The sequence below is a fragment of the Phyllobates terribilis genome, unplaced genomic scaffold, assembly GCF_046119375.1.
Source record: "Phyllobates terribilis strain yellow unplaced genomic scaffold, ASM4611937v1 Scaffold_3__8_contigs__length_932513732, whole genome shotgun sequence".
Taxonomy (NCBI): Eukaryota; Metazoa; Chordata; class Amphibia; order Anura; family Dendrobatidae; genus Phyllobates; species Phyllobates terribilis.
This window is the reverse complement of record NW_027362763.1, coordinates 14,252,510-14,272,140: the sequence shown is the minus strand read 5'-3', so window position 1 is coordinate 14,272,140 and position 19,631 is coordinate 14,252,510. Positions and strand designations below refer to the sequence as shown.

The 19,631-nt window shown below is 49.9% G+C and overlaps 1 protein-coding gene across 2 annotated transcripts in view; it reads left to right on the top strand.

The window, feature by feature from the left end:
• The window catches only part of LOC141258680 (CD5 antigen-like), a 176,847-nt gene that overhangs the window by 110,317 nt on the left and 46,899 nt on the right, over positions 1 to 19,631 (top strand). For both annotated transcript variants that reach the window (XM_073673674.1, XM_073673673.1), the window contains exons 3-4: positions 2,871 to 3,191; positions 3,268 to 3,588. In XM_073673674.1, coding sequence (XP_073529775.1) covers positions 2,871 to 3,191; positions 3,268 to 3,588 — 642 coding nt within the window. The remainder of the gene's footprint in view (positions 1 to 2,870; positions 3,192 to 3,267; positions 3,589 to 19,631) is intronic.

Sequence of the window (19,631 nt, the reverse complement as noted above, 5' to 3'; positions counted from 1 at the left end):
GGAAATACCCGTCCTGGGTGCATCCTTCTCCTGCTATACCACACCGCGGGAAATACCCGTCCTGGATGCATCCTTCTCCTGCTATACCACACCGTGGGAAATACCCGTCCTGGATGCATCCTTCTCCTGCTATACCACACCGCGGGAAATACCCGTCCTGGGTGCATCCTTCTCCTGCTATACCACACCGCGGGAAATACCCGTCCTGGATGCATCCTTCTCCTGCTATACCACACCGCGGGAAATACCCGTCCTGGATGCATCCTTCTCCTGCTATACTACACCGCGGGAAATACCCGTCCTGGGTGCATCCTTCTCCTGCTATACAACACCCCGGGAAATACCCGTCCTGGATGCATCCTTCTGCTATACCACACCGCGGGAAATACCCGTCCTGGATGCATCCTTCTCCTGCTATACCACACCGCGGGAAATACCCGTCCTGGATGCATCCTTCTCCTGCTATACCACACCGCGGGAAATACCCGTCCTGGGTGCATCCTTCTCCTGCTATACCACACCGCGGGAAATACCCGTCCTGGATGCATCCTTCTCCTGCTATACCACACCGCAGGAAATACCCGTCCTGGATGCATCGTTCTCCTGCTATACCACACCCCGGGAAATACCCGTCCTGGAGGCATCCTTCTCCTGCTATAACATACCGCGGGAAATACCCGTCCTGGATGCATCCTTCTCCTGCTATACCACACCGCAGGAAATACCCGTCCTGGATGCATCGTTCTCCTGCTATACCACACCGCGGGAAATACCCGTCCTGGAGGCATCCTTCTCCTGCTATACCACACCGCAGGAAATACCCGTCCTGGATGCATTGTTCTCCTGCTATACCACACCGCGGGAAATACCCGTCCTGGAGGCATCCTTCTCCTGCTATAACATACCGCGGGAAATACCCGTCCTGGATGCATCGTTCTCCTGCTATACCACACCGCGGGAAATACCGGTCCTGGAGGCATCCTTCTCCTGCTATACCACACCGCAGGAAATACCCGTCCTGGAGGCATCCTTCTCCTGCTATACCACACCGCAGGAAATACCCGTCCTGGATGCATCGTTCTCCTGCTATACCACACCGCAGGAAATACCCGTCCTGGATGCATCGTTCTCCTGCTATACCACACCCCGGGAAATACCCATCCTGGAGGCATCCTTCTCCTGCTATAACATACCGCGGGAAATACCCGTCCTGGAGGCATCCTTCTCCTGCTATACCACACCCCGGGAAATACCCGTCCTGGAGGCATCCTTCTCCTGCTGTACCACACCGCGGGAAATACCCGTCCTGGATGCATCCTTCTCCTGCTATAACATACCGCGGGAAATACCCGTCCTGGAGGCATCCTTCTCCTGCTATACCACACCCCGGGAAATACTCGTCCTGGATGCATCCTTCTCCTGCTATAACATACCGCGGGAAATACCCGTCCTGGAGGCATCCTTCTCCTGCTGTACCACACCGCGGGAAATACCGGTCCTGGAGGCATCCTTCTCCTGCTATACCACACCCCGGGAAATACTCGTCCTGGATGCATCCTTCTCCTGCTATAACATACCGCGGGAAATACCCGTCCTGGAGGCATCCTTCTCCTGCTGTACCACACCGCGGGAAATACCCGTCCTGGATGCATCCTTCTCCTGCTATAACATACCGCGGGAAATACCCGTCCTGGAGGCATCCTTCTCCTGCTGTACCACACCGCGGGAAATACCGGTCCTGGAGGCATCCTTCTCCTGCTATACCACACCGCAGGAAATACCCGTCCTGGAGGCATCCTTCTCCTGCTATACCACACCGCAGGAAATACCCGTCCTGGATGCATCCTTCTCCTGCTATACCACACCACGGGAAATACCCGTCCTGGAGGCATCCTTCTCCTGCTATACCACACCCCGGGAAATACCCGTCCTGGAGGCATCCTTCTCCTGCTGTACCACACCGCGGGAAATACCCGTCCTGGATGCATCCTTCTCCTGCTATAACATACCGCGGGAAATACCCGTCCTGGATGCACCCTTCTCTTGTTCTGCTGAACCCAAGAATCACCAGTCCTGGCGAGAACCTTCTCCTGTTATACCAGATTCCAGGACATATTGGTCCTGGCGGCATCCTTATCCTACTATACTGGACCCCGGGAAATAACCGTCCTGGAAGCATCTTTCTCCTGTTATACCGGACCCTGGAAAATACAGCGGTCCTGGTACCATCCTTATCCTACTATCCTGGACCTTGATACACAAGAGGGGGACAGAAAGCCAAAATCGTCAGTTTTGGTTTTCTGCCCTCCTCTTGTGTATCATGTTTATGATGGCTAGTCCTTATTAGTCCTAATACATGCAGCATTATGGATAATATGCTCGCAAATACCTTTATAAGTTTTCTGCTGCTTATTTCTGTGAGTAATTTTTATTATACTGGACCCTGGGAAATACTGGTCCTGATGGTATCCTTCTCCCCCCTTATACCGGATCCCCAAGAAATATCAGTTCAGGTAGCATCTTTCTCCTTTTATATCAGACAGCAGAAAATACCAGTCCTGCCAGCATGAATGACCCCAGGAAAACTCCGTTATCAAATATTGAGGAGAAGAATTTGGCACAAAGTCTAATCAGTCTGAGCTCCCCTGTACGTTATACTGCTGGGTGGTCTGTCTGCTACGCTCCTCTTCGTAGAGGAAGGGAAGTGACAACCATGTGAGACTGTCACGGTTGTCATTTACACCTTCCATAGTGCTCCTGTAATTTCTTGAATCTAAAGTACACATTTATGACCATCTTTGGTCCTTCTCCAGCCAGTTGGGTGATGGTGCTAGATGGATAACGTGATCTCTGATCCTTCTGTCCTTCAGTCATTTCTCAGGTAAGGCTGTCAGATGGCGGTGACCACTGCCGGGGAAGAGTGGAGCTTCTCTACAATGACACCTGGGGCTGGCTCAGTGATAAACACTGGGATAGGCATGGAGCGGACGTCATCTGCCGGCAGCTGGGGTGTGGACCTTCTTTGGAGGCCATGAAAGGAGATGCATTCGGACCGGCATCTGGGAATGTCCTGGAGCAACTGGACTGTACTGGAGATGAGCATGATGTTTCAGAGTGTTTACTGGGAAGATGGAGTGAACCAAACTCAGCGAGACCTGAGCAGAGTGCGGGGGTCAGCTGCCTGTCTTCAGGTGGGTCTTAAAATAATCTATCTTGATGTTCTCCTAGCACATTTACTAATATGGCTCCTCTCCTCCTTACACTCAGGTGTTGGCAGTGTCCGACTGGTCAATGGCTCTGGAACTTGTGATGGGATAGTGGAAGTTTCCATCAATAACATATGGAATAGACTCTGCTTATGGAACTTTGATGTACGTGAGGGCTCGGTGGTCTGCAGACAGATGGGTTGTGGACCTCTTGTGAAGATCCAGGAAAAAATAGTGGGAGAAGATGGTATCAGGCAGAGGATGGTGGAAGAAACACATTGTTCTGGGTCAGAGTCTCAGCTATCTGAATGCAGCCTCAGTGTCTGGAGCTCACAGTCATGCCTCCACAACATCCAGGCAGGCGTCGTCTGCTCCACATCAGGTGCGTAACCACAGAGGATATGTCATATACTTTATTCACACATTGAAGGGTTATCGTGGGGCAGGGCCAAGTAAGGTTTAATGAGAAAAAGGTTGCAGCGGTGTGACGTCCTCTCCGGTGGAAGCCCTTTAGTTTACCCTGGGTGATGGGGGACTTGGAGTCGGGTCCTGTGGTGGAGAGGTGGGATGCAGCCGTGGCCCGGGCCCGACCCGTGCTCAGGGCCGTCACATTAAAAGGAGATGGTGCGGGCTTATCCGGGTTGAGTGGCTAATTAACGACTACGCCACCTGTGGTGCCTGGTGAAGGGTCACCAGCGCCGCTGCAGTCCGCTGAGGCCTGGTGTTATGGCGGCCAGGGTTCTTACTACTCCCCACAGGCGGAGCAAGGCCTCAGGGCAGAGGGACAGGATGGAGGGGGGTAGTAGTAGAGGGGAACGGATGCCGCGTAGTGCGGTGTGGTGCAGAATAAACAGTCCAGAGGCCATAGGGGTGAACTTCCAAGGCTTTACTCACATAAATGGCAAAGGAAGGCGACTCCTTGCTCCTCGCGGAGTCCTGCGGTCACCAGAGACGGGTGTCCGACAACCTCCGAGTAAGTCCAGCATTCAGTCGGGACCCTACACCAGAGTGTTCCTGAACTACAGACCGAATCCTTTCCTGTCCGTGTGTGTGCGAATAGGCCGGGACTGTTATGTTCTGCTACCAAAGCTAAGGAAAGAGAGGAGATCTGTCCCTACTATAAGACTCAGCTGAATCCCTACGATGTAACAGGGAACCTGATCCTGCGATCAGACCTGCTAAAGTCCTAATCTAGTCTGTACGGAGACCTATAGATTTGGGGAGGGAATCCCTACAAGTACTAAGGACTGGGAGGAATATGGGACACCTCCTAACAGAAATAGCAGCAGACAGACGAACAAACAAAATAGATAGAACCTAGAGGTCCGTAGACCAAGCAAACTAACAGAGTTAGATACAGAGCACAGGCTAGCTAGAAAGTAGATATACAATGAAGTCCAGCAAAGCCAGAAGGGCGGAGCAGGATTAAATAGGCCAACAAGGTCATGTGACCAGCAAAGGAAAAAAAACCTAACAGCAAGGTTCTAACAGTACCCCCCCTTCTAAGAGGATCCTCCGGATCCCCTAGGACCAGGCTTATCAGGAAATCTCCTGTGAAACGCTCTGATAAGTCTGGACGCGGAAACATCATCTGACCTCACCCAAGAGTTATCCTCGGGTCCGAAACCTTTCCAGGCTACAAGATACTGCAAACTACCTCTATACCGTCTAGAGTCAAGGATGCGAGAAATTTCATATTCCCCGTCCTCCACCACCAGAGGAACAGAGGCAGAGGCGTCACCATCCGACACAACAGCTTTTTTTAACAGAGAGACATGAAAGACCGGATTAATTCTCCAGGAGGTAGGAACCTCCAACCTAACAGCAGATTGGTTGACAACCTGAAGCACCTTAAAGGGCCCTACAAACTTGGGACCCAATTTCTTAGAAGGAATCCTCAACCGCAGATTCCTAGAGGACAACCAAACCATGTCACCAACAGCGAACAAAACCTCCTGTCGTTTCCTATCAAAGTAGTCTTTAGATTTTCTGTTGGCCTCCTGAAGATTACCACGCACATCCGTCCAAACTCTTTCCAAATCACCGGAAAAATTCTCCTCCTCAGGCACGGCAGATCCCAACTTGGAGAACGACCCAAACGACGGATGTCTCCCAGAACAACAAAAAAAAGGCGAACAACCAGCAGAAGAAGATGTATGATTGTTCAGAGCAAATTCGGCAAGTGGCAGAAACTCAGACCACCCCTCTTGATTGTCTGCCACAAAACAACGCAAGAACTGCTCAACATCCTGGTTTTTCCTTTCTGTCTGGCCATTAGATTCAGGATGATATCCGGACGAAAACGACAAATGAATTCCCAACCTGTCACAAAAGGCACGCCAAAAACGAGCCACGAACTGAGGACCCCTATCAGAAACAATGTCAGTAGGAACGCCATGAAGTCTGACAATTTCCTTGACAAAGGCCTTAGCGAGAGTTTTAGCGCAGGGCAGTTTGACGAAGGGAACCAAGTGACACATCTTGCTAAAACGGTCCACGACCACCCAGATGACAGTAAAACCCTCAGAGGGGGGAAGGTCAGTTATAAAGTCCATAGCCAAATGTGTCCAAGGAGCACTGGGGACCTCCAAAGGACAAAGCAACCCCGCAGCAGGAGTATGTGAGGACTTAGATCTAGCACATATAGTACATTGGCGCACCCACTTAATGACTTCCTTCTGCCATCCAGGCCACCAAAAACTGCGACCCACCAGTCTCTTGGTCTCAGAGATTCCGGGATGACCTGCCAACCGAGATTCGTGACACTCAACAAACAAATCTCTCCTAAAGGTCCCAGGCACAAACAACCTCCCATGAGGAGTGTTAGATGGGGCATTCTCCTGAGCTTTAAGAATCTCATCTTCCAAAACGGAGTCTAAAGCAGCTATCACAACACCTTCTTGTAAAATGTTTTCCTCTTTCTCAGCACCGACTATGGGAGAAAAACTGCGAGACAAGGCATCCGCCTTAACATTCTTAGTACCAGGGATGTAAGTAACGGAGAAATTAAACCGCGAGAAAAACAGTGCCCACCTAGCCTGACGGGCATTCAGGCGCTTGGCAGCGTCAAGATATATCAGATTTTTATGATCCGTAAGAACCTGAACGGGAAATTCCGCACCTTCCAAGAAGTGGCGCCAGTGTTCAAATGCGAGTTTAATAGCCAATAATTCCCGATTACCAATATCGTAATTCAATTCAGTCTCCGAAAATTTTTTTGAAAAAAATGCACAGGGATGTAATCCATCCCCGTTATCCTGAGACAATACTGCGCCAACCCCCACAGAGGAAGCATCAACCTCAACCAAAAACGGCCTAGTAACATCAGGCTGCATAAGGATGGGAGCAGAGGTGAACCTCTCCTTGAGATACACAAAAGCTTCAATGGCCTCAGAAGACCACTGAACCGCATCAGCACCTTTCCTGGTGAGATCAGTCAGAGGTTTGACAATACTAGAAAAATTTTTTATGAATTTTCTATAGTAATTGGCGAAACCCAAAAACCTCTGTATTGATTTCAAACCAATAGGCCTAGGCCATTCCTGCACAGCCTGAACCTTAACCGGATCCATCTCAAAACCTTTGCTGGAGATAATGTAGCCCAAAAAACTAATTCTCTGTACAGCGAACTCACATTTCTCCAGCTTAGCAAAAAGCGAATTGTCCATTAATAACTGTAATACCTCACGCACGCTCCGCCAATGAGACTCCAGATCTGGCGAATAAATCAAAATGTCATCCAAATACACAACCACATTTTTACCGATCAAAGGTCTAAGGATGTCATTAATCAGATTCTGAAAAAATGCAGGAGCATTGGTAAGACCAAAAGGCATAACCAGATTCTCAAAATGACCCACAGGAGTGTTAAAAGCAGTCTTCCATTCATCACCCTCCTTCATGCGCAACAGATTGTATGCCCCCTTAAGGTCAATTTTAGAGAACCACTTGGCCCCCAATAACTGGTTAAACAGATCAGGAATCAATGGCAGTGGGTAAGGATTGCGTACCGTAATTTTGTTAATCTCACGAAAATCCAGACAAGGACGTAAACCGCCGTCCTTTTTTTTTACAAAAAAAAATCCAACCGCCACAGGAGACTTAGAGGGCCTAATGTGACCGGCGGCCAAACTTGTCTGTATGTATTCCTCCAAAGCCTTCCTCTCAGGAATAGTAAGGTTAAATAAACGACTTTTAGGAAGAGTCGCTCCAGGGACAAATTCAATAGAACAATCATAGTCTCTATGGGGAGGCAAAACCTGCGATTCTTTCTCAGAAAAAACTCTCCAAAAATCCTGAATAGGAACAGGCAATTCTCCCCTATCCAAAGCTGCAATACGCCCGTTACAACACTTGTCATAACATTTATGGCTCCAGGATTTAATTTCACTGGTAGACCAATCCAGTACAGGATTGTGAAATTTTAACCAGGGCAAACCCAATATTACTGGAGAAGGCAAGTTATTCAACACTACCAAATCCAATTTCTCATGGTGAACACCATTAATAGTGAGAGGAAATTCACTGACCTTGAGAGTAATATTCTTCAAAGGGGAGCCATCCACAGAAACCACAGCAATGGGGGATGATAAAGGTTCAGGTTTTAAATTGAGTTTTTCCACGAATCCCCCATCAATAACATTCAGTGTAGACCCGCAATCAACAAACACCCGAAATTCCATTAATTTTTCCTGAGCAATCGTGGAAGCAGCTAAAAATATACCCTTGGAATTTAAACAGGCAATACGGGCGTGACTGACCATTTTTTTTTCTTTCTTCATACGAAGCTCACAGCCTTTAATTAAATGACCAGATTTTCCACAATAGAAACACAAGCCTTCTGAAAAACGACGGTGTTTTTCTTGAGAGCGAGGTGCCACCGATCCAATCTCCATCGGTTCACCACTGTTAGTACACACATTATCATAACCAGAAACTGACATAGCAGAGGATTTGCTCTCATTAACCCTAGCACGCAGTCTTCTGTCCACCCGTATAGCTAATTGCATAGCCTGTTGCAAATCCTCAGGTGTAGGATAAGCAATTAGCAGGTCTTTAACCTTTTCACTGAGCCCAGCAAGAAATAGACTTTTCAGAGCAGAATCGTTCCACCCTGTTTGAGTGGACCAACGACGAAAATGTGTACAATATTTTTCCATATTACCTGATCCTTGTTTTAAACGTCTCAACTCAGTCTCAGCTGATGCCACACGGTCAGGATCATCATATAATAGTCCTAAAGCAGAAAAAAAACTATCCACTGATCTGAAGCATGTATCACTAGGTTGCAAAGAAAAGGCCCACTCCTGAGGCTCTTTGCGCAAAAGTGACATTATGAACCCTACGCGCTGGGATTCATCCCCAGAGGACTTGGGTCTCAAACGAAAATACAATAAGCAAGCATTTTTAAATGAAAAAAATTCTCGATGTTCACCAAAAAATAAATCCGGCAAACATACCTTAGGCTCCAAGAAATATGCTCCAGGACAGTTACTCACGTGCTGACGGAGCTCGGCCACTTCCAGAGAGAGTCCCTGCAGGTGTTTAGCCAAATCCTGAACCGACACCATGATGGAACAAAAAAAAATCTTTCCTTAGAGAATTTACAGGCTGGACTTACTGTTATGTTCTGCTACCAAAGCTAAGGAAAGAGAGGAGATCTGTCCCTACTATAAGACTCAGCTGAATCCCTACGATGTAACAGGGAACCTGATCCTGCGATCAGACCTGCTAAAGTCCTAATCTAGTCTGTACGGAGACCTATAGATTTGGGGAGGGAATCCCTACAAGTACTAAGGACTGGGAGGAATATGGGACACCTCCTAACAGAAATAGCAGCAGACAGACGAACAAACAAAATAGATAGAACCTAGAGGTCCGTAGACCAAGCAAACTAACAGAGTTAGATACAGAGCACAGGCTAGCTAGAAAGTAGATATACAATGAAGTCCAGCAAAGCCAGAAGGGCGGAGCAGGATTAAATAGGCCAACAAGGTCATGTGACCAGCAAAGGAAAAAAAACCTAACAGCAAGGTTCTAACAGGGACTCCCTCTGAGCTCCTCTCAGAACAAGGGCACGGGTGGCAGCTCCACTCCGTCCGATACCCGGTGGGATCCTCTGGGCCTACCGGGCTTTCCAGTCCAGGACGTAGAGTAGCAAGGTCGGGTGTCGGGGGCCGGTACCCCTTTTGCAGCCGGAGTCCCTCTGAATATATCAGCATGGCGAGGACAGGTGGCGTACTCCGCTCCGTCTGCATCCTGCCTGGGATCCATTTGCTGTGGAGCCACACTCTTAAGCTCCAGGCCTTCTTGATGCTGGTCCTTGGCCGGGTTGAGACATTCCTTGTCTACAACCTACCTCTCGTCCCAAGGCCGGGGTACAAGGGCTGTGTCCCATACCGGTGCAGGCCCACACAGGATCTGCGCTCCCGGAGGGAGGTCAAATTACACACAGTATTTGACAGCACAGAGACAGCCGACAGACTAGCAAAGGCTAGACAAAGGACTAAAAAGGACCAAGATCAAAGATGGCTTTGAATTAAATATAAAATTTAAAGTGTAACTAACTTGTAAGTCCTCCACCCTCACCCACTAACTGGTTCCCCTAACTCTTGGTTCCCCAGTCTCCCTGTAACCAGGGGAGCAGCACCTAGTGCATACTAGCTCCCTCTGGTGGAGAAGTGTGGTGTTGGATGCGAAGGTTGGGTCACGACTATCACACTGTCCTTACCTCAGAGGAGGAACACCACACTCCATTAGAGAAGTGCAGCATTCCTGTGGTGGTCGAACCCTCAGGGGCGCCACAGCGGAGGATCAGAGCCACACCGCAGCTTATAAACGGTTCATGCAGTGGAGGACACCCAGGAGCTCGTAATCATCTGAGCCACACCGCAGCTTATAAACAGTTCATGCAGCGGAGGACACCCAGGAGCTCGTAATCATCTGAGCCACACCGCAGCTTATAAATGGTTCATGCAGCGGAGGACACCTAGGAGCTTGTAATCATCAGAGCCACACCGCAGCTTATAAACGGTTCATGCAGCAGAGGACACCTAGGAGCTTGTAATCATCAGAGCCACACCGCAGCTTGTAAACGGTTCATGCAGCAGAGAACACCTAGGAGCTTGTAATCATCAGAGCCACACCGCAGCTTATAAACGGTTCATGCAGCAGAGGACACCTAGGAGCTTGTAATCATCAGAGCCACACCGCAGCTTATAAACGGTTCATGCAGCAGAGGACACCTAGGAGCTTGTAATCATCAGAGCCACACCGCAGCTTATAAACGGTTCATGCAGCAGAGGACACCTAGGAGCTCGTAGTCATTAGAGCCACACCGCAGCTTGTAAACGGTTCATGCAGCAGAGAACACCTAGGAGCTTGTAATCATCAGAGCCACACCGCAGCTTGTAAACGGTTCATGCAGCAGAGGACACCTAGGAGCTCGTAGTCATTAGAGCCACACCGCAGCTTGTAAACGGTTCATGCAGCAGAGAACACCTAGGAGCTCGTAGTCATCAGAGCCACACCGCAGCTTGTAAACGGTTCATGCAGCAGATCACACCTAGGAGCTTGTAATCATCAGAGCCACACCGCAGCTTGTAAACGGTTCATGCAGCAGAGGACACCTAGGAGCTCGTAGTCATTAGAGCCACACCGCAACTTGTAAACGGTTCATGCAGCAGAGGACACCTAGGAGCTCGTAGTCATTAGAGCCACACCGCAGCTTGTAAACGGTTCATGCAGCAGAGAACACCTAGGAGCTCGTAGTCATCAGAGCCACACCGCAGCTTGTAAACGGTTCATGCAGCAGAGGACACCTAGGAGCTTGTAATCATCAGAGCCACACCGCAGCTTGTAAACGGTTCATGCAGCAGAGGACACCTAGGAGCTCGTAGTCATTAGAGCCACACCGCAACTTGTAAACGGTTCATGCAGCAGAGGACACCTAGGAGCTCGTAGTCATCAGAGCCACACCGCAGCTTGTAAACGGTTCATGCAGCAGAGGACACCTAGGAGCTTGTAATCATCAGAGCCACACCGCAGCTTGTAAACGGTTCATGCAGCAGAGGACACCTAGGAGCTCGTAGTCATCAGAGCCACACTGCAGCTTGTAAACGGTTCATGCAGCGGAGGACACCCAGGAGCTCATAATCATCTGAGCCACACCGCAGCTTATAAATGGTTCATGCAGCGGAGGACACCTAGGAGCTCGTAATCATCAGAGCCACACCGCAGCTTGTAAACGGTTCATGCAGTGGAGGATACCTAGGAGCTTGTAATCATCAGAGCCACACCGCAGCTTGTAAACGGTTCATGCAGCAGAGGACACCCAGGAGCTCGTAGTCATCTGAGCCACACCGCAGCTTATAAACAGTTCATGCAGCGGAGGACACCCAGGAGCTCGTAATCATCTGAGCCACACCGCAGCTTATAAACAGTTCATGCAGCGGAGGACACCCAGGAGCTCGTAATCATCTGAGCCACACCGCAGCTTATAAACAGTTCATGCAGCGGAGGACACCCAGGAGCTCGTAATCATCTGAGCCACACCGCAGCTTATAAATGGTTCATGCAGCGGAGGACACCTAGGAGCTTGTAATCATCAGAGCCACACCGCAGCTTATAAACGGTTCATGCAGCAGAGAACACCTAGGAGCTCGTAGTCATCAGAGCCACACCGCAGCTTGTAAACGGTTCATGCAGCAGAGGACACCTAGGAGCTCGTAGTCATTAGAGCCACACCGCAGCTTGTAAACGGTTCATGCAGCAGAGGACACCTAGGAGCTCGTAGTCATCAGAGCCACACCGCAGCTTGTAAACGGTTCATGCAGCAGAGGACACCTAGGAGCTTGTAATCATCAGAGCCACACCGCAGCTTGTAAACGGTTCATGCAGCAGAGGACACCTAGGAGCTCGTAGTCATCAGAGCCACACTGCAGCTTGTAAACGGTTCATGCAGCGGAGGACACCCAGGAGCTCATAATCATCTGAGCCACACCGCAGCTTATAAATGGTTCATGCAGCGGAGGACACCTAGGAGCTCGTAATCATCAGAGCCACACCGCAGCTTGTAAACGGTTCATGCAGTGGAGGATACCTAGGAGCTTGTAATCATCAGAGCCACACCGCAGCTTGTAAACGGTTCATGCAGCAGAGGACACCTAGGAGCTTGTAATCATCAGAGCCACACCGCAGCTTGTAAACGGTTCATGCAGCAGAGGACACCTAGGAGCTCGTAGTCATCAGAGCCACACCGCAGCTTGTAAACGGTTCATGCAGCAGAGGACACCTAGGAGCTCGTAATCATCTGCGCCACACAGCAGCTTATAAACGGTTCATGCAGCGGAGGACACCCAGGAGCTCGTAGTCATCTGAGCCACACCGCAGCTTATAAACGGTTCATGCAGCGGAGGACACCCAGGAGCTCATAATCATCAGAGCCACACCGCAGCTTGTAAACGGTTCATGCAGCGGAGGACACCCAGGAGCTCGTAGTCATCTGAGCCACACCGCAGCTTGTAAACGGTTCATGCAGCGGAGGACACCTAGGAGCTCGTAGTCATTAGAGCCACACCGCAGCTTGTAAACGGTTCATGCAGCGGAGGACACCCAGGAGCTCGTAGTCATCTGAGCCACACCGCAGCTTGTAAACGGTTCATGCAGCGGAGGACACCTAGGAGCTCGTAGTCATTAGAGCCACACCGCAGCTTGTAAACGGTTCATGCAGCAGAGGACACCTAGGAGCTCGTAGTCATTAGAGCCACACCGCAGCTTGTAAACGGTTCATGCAGCGGAGGACACCCAGGAGCTCATAATCATCAGAGCCACACCGCAGCTTGTAAATGGTTCATGCAGCGGAGGACACCCAGGAGCTCGTAGTCATTAGAGCCACACCGCAGCTTGTAAACGGTTCATGCAGCGGAGGACACCCAGGAGCTCATAATCATCAGAGCCACACCGCAGCTTGTAAACGGTTCATGCAGCGGAGGACACCCAGGAGCTCGTAGTCATCTGAGCCACACCGCAGCTTGTAAACGGTTCATGCAGCGGAGGACACCTAGGAGCTCGTAGTCATTAGAGTCACACCGCAGCTTGTAAACGGTTCATGCAGCGGAGGACACCCAGGAGCTCGTAGTAATCTGAGCCACACCGCAGCTTGTAAACGGTTCATGCAGCGGAGGACACCCAGGAGCTCATAATCATCAGAGCCACACCGCAGCTTGTAAATGGTTCAGATTTCTTGTACGCCACTTTGATCCTGACTACGTCTTTCAGGATGGGGATGGTATAGTGACAGACACGGCACGGCTAACCAGAAACAACTTAAGTCAAAGTGATATAGACACTGAACTTGCTGGTTATATGAAAACATGAACAGTTGCTAAAATCCAGCACCACTTACTTCTAAAAACGCACCATGTTAGCAACACTTCTCTCTGCAAGGAAAGTGAAAAGCACTTTAAGCTTGGTGATTGCACAACTAAGATGCACAGTTTGGCAGTTATCCTAGTAGTAGGCTTAGGGTTTTGGAGTTACACTATTAGGAGGCACAGAACTTGGAACCTACAGTTTTAGGAGGCACAGAGTTTGGTGGTTACACAACGAGGAGGCATAAGGCTTGGGAATTATACTACTAGTATGTACAAACCTTGGTGGTGACACTTCCAGAAGGCACATGGCTTGGTAAGCACAGTGCTTAGCAAGTATACTAGGAGTGACACAGCGTGATGTTTGCACTACTAGGAGGCGCACAGCTTGGTGTTTGCACTGCTAGGAGGCGCACAGCTTGGTGTTTGCATTGCTAGGAGGTGCACAGCTTGGTGTTTGCACTACTAGGAGTCGCACAGCTTGGTGTTTGCTTTGCTAGGAGGCGCACAGCTTGGTGTTTGCATTGCTAGGAGGCGCACAGCTTGGTGTTTGCTTTGCTAGGAGGCGCACAGCTTGGTGTTTGCACTGCTAGGAGGCGCAGAGCTTAGTGTTTGCACAGCTAGGAAGTGCACAGCTTGGTGTTTGCACTGCTAGGAGGCGTAGAGCTTAGTGTTTGCACAGCTAGGAAGTGCACAGCTTGGTGTTTGCATTGCTAGGAGGCGCACAGCTTAGTGTTTGCACAGCTAGGAAGTGCACAGCTTGGTGTTTGCACTGCTAGGAGGCGCACAGCTTGGTGTTTGCACAGCTAGGAAGTGCACAGCTTGGTGTTTGCACTGCTAGGAGGTGCACAGCTTGGTGTTTGCACTGCTAGGAGGCGCACAGCTTAGTGTTTGCACAGCTAGCAAGTGCACAGCTTGGTGTTTGCACTGCTAGGAGGCGCACAGCTTGGTGTTTGCACTGCTAGGAGGCGCACAGCTTAGTGTTTGCACAGCTAGGAAGTGCACAGCTTGGTGTTTGCACTGCTAGGAGGCGCACAGCTTAGTGTTTGCACATCTAGGAAGTGCACAGCTTGGTGTTTGCACTGCTAGGAGGCGCACAGCTTGGTGTTTGCACTGCTAGGAGGCGCACAGCTTAGTGTTTGCACAGCTAGGAAGTGCACAGCTTGGTGTTTGCACTGCTAGGAGGCGCACAGCTTAGTGTTTGCACATCTAGGAAGTGCACAGCTTGGTGTTTGCACTGCTAGGAGGCGCACAGCTTGGTGTTTGCACAGCTAGGAAGTGCACAGCTTGGTGTTTGCACTGCTAGGAGGCGCACAGCCTAGTGTTTGCACAGCTAGGAAGTGCACAGCTTGGTGTTTGCACTGCTAGGAGGTGCACAGCTTGGTGTTTGCACAGCTAGGAGGCGCACAGCTTAGTGTTTGCACAGCTAGGAAGTGCACAGCTTGGTGTTTGCACTGCTAGGAGGCGCACAGCTTAGTGTTTGCACAGCTAGGAAGTGCACAGCTTGGTGTTTGCTCTGCTAGGAGGTGCACAGCTTGGTGTTTGCACTACTAATAGGCGCAGAACTTAGTGTTTGCACTGCTAGGAGGCGCACAGCTTGGTGTTTGCACTACTAGGAGGCGCACAGCTTGGTGTTTGCTTTGCTAGGAGGCGCACAGCTTGGTGTTTGCATTGCTAGGAGGCGCACAGCTTGGTGTTTGCTTTGCTAGGAGGCGCACAGCTTGGTGTTTGCACTGCTAGGAGGCGCAGAGCTTGGTGTTTGCACTGCTAGGAGGCGCACAGCTTGGTGTTTGCACTGCCAGGAGGCGCACAGCTTGGTGTTTGCACTACTAATAGGCGCAGAGCTTAGTGTTTGCACTGCTAGGAGGCGCAGAGCTTAGTGTTTGCACTGCTATAAGGCGCACAGCTTGGTGTTTGCACTGCTAGGAGGCGCACAGCTTGGTGTTTGCACTACTAATAGGCGCAGAGCTTAGTGTTTGCACTGCTAGGAGGCGCAGAGCTTAGTGTTTGCACTACTAGGAGGCGCACAGCTTGGTGTTTGCACTGCTATAAGGCGCACAGCTTGGTGTTTGCACTACTAGGAGGCGCACAGCTTGGTGTTTGCTTTGCTAGGAGGCGCACAGCTTGGTGTTTGCATTGCTAGGAGGCGCACAGCTTGGTGTTTGCTTTGCTAGGAGGCGCACAGCTTGGTGTTTGCTTTGCTAGGAGGCGCACAGCTTGGTGTTTGCACTGCTAGGAGGCGCAGAGCTTAGTGTTTGCACAGCTAGGAAGTGCACAGCTTGGTGTTTGCACTGATAGGAGGCGCAGAGCTTAGTGTTTGCACAGCTAGGAAGTGCACAGCTTGGTGTTTGCACTACTAGGAGGCGCACAGCTTGGTGTTTTCACTACTAGGAGGCGCACAGCTTGGTGTTTGCTTTGCTAGGAGGCGCACAGCTTGGTGTTTGCACTGCTAGGAGGCGCACAGCTTGGTGTTTGCTTTGCTAGGAGGCGCACAGCTTGGTGTTTGCACTGCTAGGAGGCGCACAGCTTGGTGTTTGCACTGCTAGGAGGCGCACAGCTTGGTGTTTGCACTGCTAGGAGGCGCACAGCTTGGTGTTTGCACTACTAATAGGCGCAGAGCTTAGTGTTTGCACTGCTAGGAGGCGCAGAGCTTAGTGTTTGCACTGCTAGGAGGCGCAGAGCTTAGTGTTTGCACTGCTATAAGGCGCACAGCTTGGTGTTTGCACTACTACGAGGCGCACAGCTTGGTGTTTGCTTTGCTAGGAGGCACACAGCTTGGTGTTTGCATTGCTAGGAGGCGCACAGCTTGGTGTTTGCTTTGCTAGGAGGCGCACAGCTTGGTGTTTGCATTGCTAGGAGGCGCACAGCTTGGTGTTTGCTTTGCTAGGAGGCGCACAGCTTGGTGTTTGCACTGCTAGGAGGCGCAGAGCTTAGTGTTTGCACAGCTAGGAAGTGCACAGCTTGGTGTTTGCACTGCTAGGAGGCGCAGAGCTTAGTGTTTGCACAGCTAGGAAGTGCACAGCTTGGTGTTTGCACTGCTAGGAGGCGCAGAGCTTAGTGTTTGCACAGCTAGGAAGTGCACAGCTTGGTGTTTGCAGTGCTAGGAGGCGCACAGCTTAGTGTTTGCACAGCTAGGAAGTGCACAGCTTGGTGTTTGCACTGCTAGGAGGCGCACAGCTTAGTGTTTGCACAGCTAGGAAGTGCACAGCTTGGTGTTTGCACTGCTAGGAGGCGCACAGCTTAGTGTTTGCACAGCTAGGAAGTGCACAGCTTGGTGTTTGCACTGCTAGGAGGCGCACAGCTTAGTGTTTGCACAGCTAGGAAGTGCACAGCTAGGTGTTTGCACTTCTAGGAGGCGCACAGCTTGGTGTTTGCACAGCTAGGAGGTGCACAGCTTGGTGTTTGCTCTGCTAGGAGGTGCACAGCTTGGTGTTTGCACTACTAATAGGCGCAGAGCTTAGTGTTTGCACTGCTAGGAGGCGCAGAGCTTAGTGTTTGCACTGCTAGGAGGCGCAGAGCTTAGTGTTTGCACTGCTTGGAGGCGCACAGCTTGGTGTTTGCACTGCTAGGAGGCGCACAGCTTGGTGTTTGCACTACTAATAGGCGCAGAGCTTAGTGTTTGCACTGCTAGGAGGCGCAGAGCTTAGTGTTTGCACTGCTAGGAGGCGCAGAGCTTAGTGTTTGCACTGCTCGGAGGCGCACAGCTTGGTGTTTGCACTGCTAGGAGGCGCACAGCTTGGTGTTTGCACTGCTAGGAGGCGCACAGCTTGGTGTTTGCACTGCTAGGAGGCGCACAGCTTGGTGTTTGCACTACTAATAGGCGCAGAGCTTAGTGTTTGCACTGCTAGGAGGCGCAGAGCTTAGTGTTTGCACTGCTAGGAGGCGCAGAGCTTAGTGTTTGCACTGCTATAAGGCGCACAGCTTGGTGTTTGCACTACTAGGAGGCGCACAGCTTGGTGTTTGCTTTGCTAGGAGGCACACAGCTTGGTGTTTGCATTGCTAGGAGGCGCACAGCTTGGTGTTTGCTTTGCTAGGAGGCGCACAGCTTGGTGTTTGCACTGCTAGGAGGCGCAGAGCTTAGTGTTTGCACAGCTAGGAAGTGCACAGCTTGGTGTTTGCACTGCTAGGAGGCGCAGAGCTTAGTGTTTGCACAGCTAGGAAGTGCACAGCTTGGTGTTTGCACTGCTAGGAGGCGCAGAGCTTAGTGTTTGCACAGCTAGGAAGTGCACAGCTTGGTGTTTGCAGTGCTAGGAGGCGCACAGCTTAGTGTTTGCACAGCTAGGAAGTGCACAGCTTGGTGTTTGCACTGCTAGGAGGCGCACAGCTTAGTGTTTGCACAGCTAGGAAGTGCACAGCTTGGTGTTTGCACTGCTAGGAGGCGCACAGCTTAGTGTTTGCACAGCTAGGAAGTGCACAGCTTGGTGTTTGCACTGCTAGGAGGCGCACAGCTTAGTGTTTGCACAGCTAGGAAGTGCACAGCTTGGTGTTTGCACTTCTAGGAGGCGCACAGCTTGGTGTTTGCACAGCTAGGAGGTGCACAGCTTGGTGTTTGCTCTGCTAGGAGGTGCACAGCTTGGTGTTTGCACTACTAATAGGCGCAGAGCTTAGTGTTTGCACTGCTAGGAGGCGCAGAGCTTAGTGTTTGCACTGCTAGGAGGCGCAGAGCTTAGTGTTTGCACTGCTCGGAGGCGCACAGCTTGGTGTTTGCACTGCTAGGAGGCGCACAGCTTGGTGTTTGCACTACTAATAGGCGCAGAGCTTAGTGTTTGCACTGCTAGGAGGCGCAGAGCTTAGTGTTTGCACTGCTATAAGGCGCACAGCTTGGAGCTTACACTGCTAAGAGGCACAGAGTTTTGATGTTATACTAATTATGGGCATATAGCTGGGTGGTTACACTACTAGGAGGCACATAACTTAGTGGTTACACTAGAAGAATGCACAGAACCTAGCCTGATTGTTATACCAATAGGAGGCACTGAGCTTGGTGGTTATCCTATTTGTAGGCAAATAACTTATTTGTTACACTAGAAGAATGCATAGAGCCTAGCCTGATGGTTATACCATTATAAAGCACAGAGCTTGGATGTTAGACTACTTGTGGGCATATATCTGGGTGGTTAGACTACTAGTAGGCACATGATTTAGTTCTTACACTAGAAGAATGCACAGAGCCTAGCCTAATGGTTATACCAATAGGAGGCGCTGAGCTTGGTTGTTATACTGCTAGTAGGCAAATAACTTAGTGGTTATGTCAAAGATCATGGCCGAGAGATCACGCAGATCCCATTGCTGCCACCAATTTGTCAAGGAACAACACTCCGTTGCCTCCAATTGTCAGGATAATTACATAATTGTGTGACGAGAGATGGTTCCAATGCATGGAATATATACAGGGTTTTTTATATATATATATATATATATATATATATATATATATATATATATATATATATATATATATATATATATATATATATATACACACACACTGGCATGGTTACTGCCAGCTCCGAAATAAAAAAAAGTAACTCGCTGTCACCATCAATCGTTTATACAGGTTGCCTGGACACCCGTTACAGGTAGTGCATGGCTTCAGGGGTGCCGTTTATAGAGCAATTGAGGAATAAAGTTATTACATTGTATATATTTAAACCAAAAAGTAGGCAGTGTTTATAAAAATATACAAAGATGTTACAAAAAGGACAAAACAATACAGTATATACAATTACATAAAATAAAAAGGATAAACAGAAGAAATGTACTAAACCTGATGTCGCAGGATTGGCTCTGACTTTTATGAACTGGAGCTCTTAGTTTTTGTGGAAATGGACAGAACTACAGTGAACTGTATCTCCCAGGACTGACAATATAGTTTGGCATTATCTTTTATTAACACAAGTTACACCCACGTACTTCCCCTCCAGTGACCCATAACAGGGCTGGTCATGGGATGTGACTCAGTCTTTAACAAATTATGAGATTCCCAAATTCCATGATATCTTCACCCCTGGAGGTCCAAGGTGGGAGAAATTGCTGTCTTGTTTCCTAACATGAT